The 7884-nt window shown below is 37.7% G+C and overlaps 1 protein-coding gene across 1 annotated transcript in view; it reads right to left on the bottom strand.

The window, feature by feature from the left end:
- Positions 1-3210: 3210 nt before the first annotated feature.
- Positions 3211-7884, bottom strand: part of LOC106875798 (isochorismatase domain-containing protein 2) — an 11744-nt gene continuing 7070 nt past the window's right edge. The window contains exons 3-4 of the mRNA XM_014924066.2: positions 5610-5742; positions 3211-3606 (exon numbers count right to left, since the gene is read on the bottom strand). Of these exons, the coding sequence (XP_014779552.1) occupies positions 3432-3606; positions 5610-5742 (308 nt within the window). The 3' untranslated portion in view covers positions 3211-3431. The remainder of the gene's footprint in view (positions 3607-5609; positions 5743-7884) is intronic.

The raw sequence follows: 7884 nt of genomic DNA, 5'->3' as shown, positions 1-7884 counted from the left end.
GGCACATAAAAGACACCATTTCGAGCGTGGCCGTTTTCGTGCGGGTGACACGTAAAAGCACCCACTACACTCTCTGAGTGGTTGGCGTTAGGAAGGGCATCCAGCTGTAGAAACTCTGCCAAATCAGACTGGAGCCTGGTGTTGCCATCCGGTTTCACCAGTCCTCAGTCAAATCGTCCAACCCATGCTAGCATGGAAAGCGGACGTTAAACGATGATGATGTGTGTGTGTTTTTGTATATGCTACACCATATGAAAATATATCTATAGATTTTAGCCAATACTGCATATAACCAACACATTTTTTAAAACTGTTTTTGTAGTTGTTTCATGGATAAAAGAAGGATCATACGGATTGTTTCAATCCTGTTTTGAATTTTATAAGTGACCAAGTACTTTCAACTCTCTGTAGTGACACTGATTATAAACAACTACTACTAAGTAATTAAATGAATCAGTGACTGATTTGAGTATACATATATATTTTAAACATTTATTACCATATTAACTAAAATCTATGGTGTGTAGAACAGTCTAGCATTATTTAGTATAAAACTTGGAGTAGTATAATCTTTTCATGTTCAGTTGATTCGGCTGCTTTTTATAGTGATAGGTTGTGAATTTACATTTGTGTATATTAGCAGATAGATCATCATTAATTTAAAATTTGTCACGAAGTGACTTAGTTCTACAACTGTATTTCATGGCTATTGATGACTCAACTGACACGAAGAATAGAGTGCTTGCCCTTCGGTTGAAAGTTCATCAGTTTGTATTTTGTCACATGGGCAGTGATGTGTCACTAGTAAAAAGATCTAATTTCATCATAGCTCAGTCAACAGAACTTGGAAATGTACAATTACAGCAACGAGAATGCTATATTTTTTTAATATTTTCTACTATAGTACTGAACCTGTCTACTTATAGTTCTAGAGAAGGCATCCAGAAACTCTTCTCATGGTGCTCCAACTACCTTGTGTAGGTTCCAGGATTATCATTATTTTACTAATTTTCCAACGAGGCAGACTGGGACAATAAATGATTTTGTTTTTGTTCATCCAAGAAGAAAGAATTGATTCCATGACCTATATGGGATCTGTTAATATAGTCAGATGAGATTAATAAAGTTTGAATTGCTAACATTTGGTGAGAAAGTTTTAGGGGAATATTGTTTCAAAGAATGTTTAGAAGACTAGATAATGAGATACATTGAAACAAACCTGTGGAGACTAAGCAACTGATTTCAAAAGAGCATCAGCTGTAGTGATTGTAGAAAAGGTAGAACAGAACTATATGATGGTTAGAGGATGTTGGAAACAGCTTTTTGATCATGAGTTACTAACCCAGATAACATTTCCATGGATATAAGTTATCACTTTGGTAAGTGATGTAAAATAAAGTACGTTTTGACTCTGAAAAGGATGTCTTTTAAGTAATTTTCAATATGATTTTTCCAGTAGAGACCATAGGAGCTTTATAATAGTTAGTCTTATGCAAAATATATTAGGAGTCTATACTCATAGAAAATGCATTAAACCATTCCCAAACTTGTTTGCCAAGATGAAGTTTCATCATCATTTAGCATCTGCTTTCCATGCTGGGATGTGTTAGACAGTTTGATCGGAATTGGTAAGCTGGAGAACTGCGCCAAGTTCCAGTCTAATTTGGCATGGTTTCTTTAGACGGATGCCTTTGATTAATACATAAATGTGCCAGCTGGCTAATTTTCTTTTCCTCTTGATCTACATTATATTCCATTTAATTTTAAAAATTGCATAATTTGATAAACAGATAAAAAAAAAAAGTATATTGTCAGGTATGTGGCCATGTTCGACTACTTGGTCCTTAAAGGCAGACAAAACAGATATTTCTACTGAAACAAAAACAAAGCTGATAAATATGCACAAGTGTTGCAAAATAAGTTTAATTACCAATAAACACCATCTTGGATGACACTTTACTCAACCGACAAAGGAAAGAAGTGTAAATTTTTTAAATGAAAATATCCACTTAGTGGTTCATTCACTTTAAGCTAAAGCACTCTCCTCAGAACATGATCTTCATCCCTCAACACATGTCCATACCACCACACTCCATTCGCCCTTGCCAGCTGTTCCACCAATTCCTCCAACGTCAGCATCCCCATCAAGTCCTCAGCCTTCCTTGTATCTAATAGTTTCACACCACACATTGCTCTCAGTCCTTCTCAACATTGCCATTTTGCTTTCCCTCAGACACCATGTCTCACTTCCATACAGTATCACAGACATCACGCAACTCCGATAAACTCTTCCTTTTGTCTTGAAGAACCTTTTCCAATATAACAACACTCCACATTCCCTGAACTTCACCCAGCCAAGTCTTGCTCTTTCTGTCACCACTGATTCACATCCACCCTATCTCCCAAATAACAAAATCCTCTCACCGTTTCCACTGGTTATGCCAGCCCTCCAGCTCCTTTCTCACATCTTCCACAAATAAAATCTCTTGCCAGTCTTGGGGTCACCTTCTTCATTTTCGTACATCTACCATGAATCCATTTCTCACATGTACACAACACCACATTTGCCATTACCCTTCTCTTACAAATACTGACATCGATCAAGAGGAATTGCAGTGTTATATAAATCTCTTAAGTCAGGTATTTAGTGTTTATGAGTTTGAAAAACACGTTTACTATGGATACACTGCTGGGGTTGATGTTATCCTGAGGGAGATAGTTGGTTGTTATAAAAAGATTAGCTCAAAAACTAAATTCATCTTTTGCAAACCGACACTCACCATTGTTTCTTTTGTTTCTAATGGTGTCTCTCCTGCATTACCAAGTGTGTGCAATCTTGCAAAAGAGATGCCTGCCAATATTCCCCTAAGTCTCGGGCTTGATTCTTAAAATAGTTTCTTCCAGAATTCTTTCCCTTGAACTCAAGTTCAACTGCATCAGTCTCACCACTCAAGAAAAGCCTGTAATGGCTATGAGCACTTTCCCTCTTCTCATTGGCATAGCTTTCCACCTTCAAAAAATATACCTCCATCAACAATCACAGGGAACATGTAAATATTTGCATGGCTCTTCTCTTTTTCATAGTATTTAGTTACTAGCAAAGAAAAGTGCTCAATCTGAAAGTTGCAACCAACAACATTTGAGCAGAACCTGCTGCATCAGAATAATCTTCACTTCAAGAAGTTTATCATAGAATCAGGTAAGGCAAGGTCAGTATAATAAATTTTTATTAAGGTTTCAGATTTTAACAGGTCAATAAAACAATTAAGTAAATTTCCAAACATAGAACTGTCAGATTTATCTCATAGTGAAAGAAGGCATAAGTATCTAACATTCCATGAATATCTATCAATAAAAATAAATTTCAGAATTAGGGAGGATGTATCAAAAAATTAAAATGTAGTCGCTTCAATCCCAGAATTCAATTGGTTTCACAAATGAGATGGCTGCATTGGCAGTAATCCACTGTCTGGAGCAGGATGTGTAATTAAACGCTGAATTTCTTTAAATTTGGGGTGTTTTGCATCTTGACAAAGAGACAGCAATGCACTTTCACTCGTAGTCAAAAAAGCACCTGCATCCTTAATGCGATTGAATGCATACATCCTAAAATGATAAACAAGACATTTGTTGAAGCAATAACCTGCATCAAAGTAAAAAATCAGGGAGTCTATTTCACAAATTAACAAGATGTAAAAAACAAAAGCAAAAATGTTTGATCCTGTCATGCCATGTTCCTGTTATAGCTGGAATAGCTAGAACATTGTCTCTGATTTCCAGTAAAGTGGTAATAAAACAACACATGGAAAAAGAAGATTAAATGCTGAAACTACACAACTTATTATGCTGCAGCTTTGTAATCATCATCATCATCATCATCGTTTAACATCCGTTTTCCATGGGTTGGACGGTTTGATTGGGGACTAGCAAGCCTGGAGGCTGCACCAGGCTTCAATCTGATCTTGCAAGGTTTCTACAGCTGGATGCCCTTCTTAATGCCAACCACTCCAAGAGTGTATTGGGTGATTTTTACCTGCCACTGCATGGGAGCCAGTAAGGCGGCACTGGCATCGGCCATATTCATATGGTGCTTTTTATGTGCCACTGGCACAGGAGCCAGTTGGGGCAGTGGGGCTGGTATCGACCACATTCAGATGGTGCTTCTTACGTGCCACCAGCACGGGGAGCCTGTCAGGTGGCACTGGCATCGACTCACACATGAATGGTGTTTATTACGTGCCACCAACATCGGCCACAACTACAATTTCCATTTTACTTGACTCAGTAGGTCTCCTCAAGCATGGCGTGTTGCCCAACGATTCAAAGGTACTTTTTAAATGGGCAGATTATGACACTGGTATAGGCTATGGTTGTGATCTCACTTTACTTGTCAGGTCTGCCCAATCACAGCATATCTCCAGAGGTCTCGGTCTCTTGTCATGGACTCTGTGAAGCCCAATGTTTGAAGGTCGTGCTTCACCACCTCATCCCATGTCTTCCTGAGTCTCCCTCTTCCACTGTTAGGGAGTGACACTTCTTCACACAGCTCTCCTTTACATATTAGTATGAAACTTTCTTACTGTTGAGTAAATATAGCATGTAGCTCCCAAACATATTTGAAAGTAAGACAATAATATACCAATATATATCATATGCTTATTTGCTAGCAAAATTAAAATGCTATGGATTCCCAGAAAGATAGTAATTATGGATAATGTGAATTACTTGGTAAATTGAGTTATCTCCAATTAGTGGTTAACATCACTAATTTCAATATTCTGAAATAAGATGTATTAGAAATTGTGAAATAAATAATAGACCAGTTAAATAAGATTGTAAACAATTATTACAAAATATATAATAATATGGTATAACTTTTTTAAAGGTGAAACTCAAAGTAGATAAAGATAATATTTAAGGTTTTATCTACTTCAAGTTTCACCATAAACATGATTTATTTATCTCTCAAACTTTCTAAACAAAATAAATTTCAATTCTTATGTAAACAATACAGTAGTATACACAAGGTATACTGCAAGAGTGTGAAACAATTTGTATATATTGCATGGTGAAAAATGCAGGAGTTCTATTACAAAAAAGGTCTACTGAATACATAATATTAATTCATGAGAAATACTGATTGCCAAATGGTTGAGAAAGAGACTGCATATCATTGTCCTATATATGCAATAGGGACAACTATATTAATATGATCATGTAATTAATGTGTGTGAAGCTGTTTGGTGAAAATATATTAGTTCATAGAAAGTATTTGCAATATAGGTAACTTAATAGGGTACCGAGCTGACAGAATTGTTAGCACACCAGGCAAAATGCTTAGCATTTTGTTTGTCTTTATGTTCTGAGTTAAAATTCTGCCAAGACTGACTTTGCCTTTCATCCCTTTCAGAGCCTACAAAATAATAGGTACCAGTGGAACACTGGGATCAATGTAATTGACTTAATCCCTCCTCTAAACTTGCTGGCCTTGTGCCAAAATTTGAAACCAATATAGGTACCTTAATGAAGTAGTCAGCTTCAAAGCCTCACAAAAGACACCAACACACATTTAAAGTTTCTACAACAGAATTGATAAAATGAGTACATACCTATCAACCATTGAACGAGAGGAACATGCATCCACAACGACATGGACTTGGTAGTCTTTCTCCAAAAGATCAAGTACTGTTTGTTGAATGCAAGCATGTGCCTCAATACCACATAAAACAACAGAATTTACATCTGGGGAAAAAAAAAAAAAAAAAAAACCATCATTTTAATGTTCACTTTTCCATGCTTGCATGAGCTGGATGGAGTTTATTGAGGCAGATTTCTAGAGCTGGATACCCTTTCTAATGCCAACCCTTGTTTCCAAACGAGATAATATTTCTCCAAAACCAGAAATGTTTTTTGCAGAATATTGGAAATGATTGACACTGCTTGTATGATGCTGGCACTCATTTATGATTACTACACCATTCCAAGATAGCCACTTTTTAGCCACACCAGTGCCTGTGTACGTATATGGCATTAGGAAGGGCATCGACCCATAGAAACCATGCCAAAGATGACACTGGAGCCCAATATAGCTCTGCAGCTTGCAAGTCACCAGTCAGAGAAAAGAAATGAAGAAGAGAAATCAGAAGGGAAGAGCAAATAGAAGAACAGAAAAGATGGGTGAGGTGAGAATAGTGTGATAGATGATTAGAGATAGAGAATGTGTTGGATACAGAGAATAACAGTTCAGTGGAGGTGAAGTCAAGGGAAGAAATAGGGTACAACAGAAGATTGCTGGAAGACTGGGGGTTAGACAATGAGTTGTGGAGGAAGGCTTGACAAAACCTTGTTTTTCCTGAGATGAAAGGGTTTTCTCAAGCACAGCATGCAGTCATCCATCTCAGTACCCTGTCATCTCTTTCACAAAGTTCAACATCTTGAGGTCAGTCTTCACCACTTCAACCCATGTACTTCTGGGATATTAGGATAGTGAGTTTTTTTCCATACTGTTACATGTTAGAGAACAAGAGTGGCGAGTTGGCAGAATAATTAGCATGTCGGACAAAATGCTTAGAGATATTTCTTCTGGCTCTTTTACACTGAGTTCAAATACTACCATGGTCGATTTTGCCTTTCATTCATTCAGGGTTGACAAAGTAGCAGTCAAGAACTGGAGTCAATGTAAGCAACTAAAATTGCTGGCCTTGTGCCAAAAATTTGAAACCATTATATGTTAGAGGAATCTGCAAACATTTGTTAAGTTTTATGAGAGGAAGAAGGTAGAGGTAGAGTAAACAAGTAAGCCACTATAGCCATCTACACATAAGCAGTGTGGTATTAATCTTATCTTGAGTATAGTTCTCATAAGAATCATTTCAGGAATTACCAATGAGTCATCTATGAAATTATCCTTAAAAGTATCTCCTTTTCAACAGTCTCACTGTCATGTTCATGCAGTTAACAAGAAAACCTTTCTTGGTTGCTCCAACCGAACAAGGTGACTGACCTTGGCAGGGCCTTTTCTATTAATCTCAAATAATGTGTGCCAAAGTTAGTTCCTATCCACACCAAACTCCTCAATATTTTTCTTTATAAGAATCATAATCATTGTTATAATATCCACCTTCCATGCCTGCATGAGTCAGATAGAGTTTAGTGAGGCAGATTTTCTATGTCCTGTCTGTTGTCAACCCTAACATGTTTCCAAGCAAGGTAATATCTCTCTGTATCCAGACACGTTTTTTGCAGAATATTGGAAATGGATGACATTTATTTACAACAATCATGATATCAAGACAAAGAGACAAACATGCATACACAGGAACAGGGGAGCATGCGCACGCGTGCGCACACACACACATACAATCATCATTTAACACTCATCTTCCATGCTGGCATGTGTTGAATGGTTTGACAGGAAGTGGTAAGGGAGAGGACTGCACCAACCTCCACTGTCTGCTTTGGTATGGATTTTTACAGCTGGATCCCCTTAAAACCAACCACTTTACAGAATGAGAGTAAAAGGCAAAGGGACTCTCACTCAGAGTAAAAGGCAAAGGGACTCTCACTCAGAGTAAAAGGCAGACTGTATGACGCATGCGTACGAACAACCATGCTACATGGCAGTGAAACATGGGCTGTAACTGCTGAGGACATACGTAAGCTCGCAAGGAATGAAGCCAGTATGCTCCGTTGGATGTGTAATGTCAATGTGAATACCCGTCAGAGTGTAAGTATCTTGAGAGAAAAGCTGAACATTAGAAGCATCAGTTGTGGCGTGCAAGAGAGACGATTGCGCTGGTATGGACATGTGGTGAGAATGGAGGAGGATAGCTGCGTGAAAAAGTGCCACACCCTAACAGTTGAGGGAACCCGTGGAAGAGGTAG

Source organism: Octopus bimaculoides, chromosome 5, assembly GCF_001194135.2.
Source record: "Octopus bimaculoides isolate UCB-OBI-ISO-001 chromosome 5, ASM119413v2, whole genome shotgun sequence".
NCBI lineage: Eukaryota > Metazoa > Mollusca > Cephalopoda > Octopoda > Octopodidae > Octopus > Octopus bimaculoides.
This window is presented reverse-complemented; position numbering and strand designations above follow the sequence as displayed.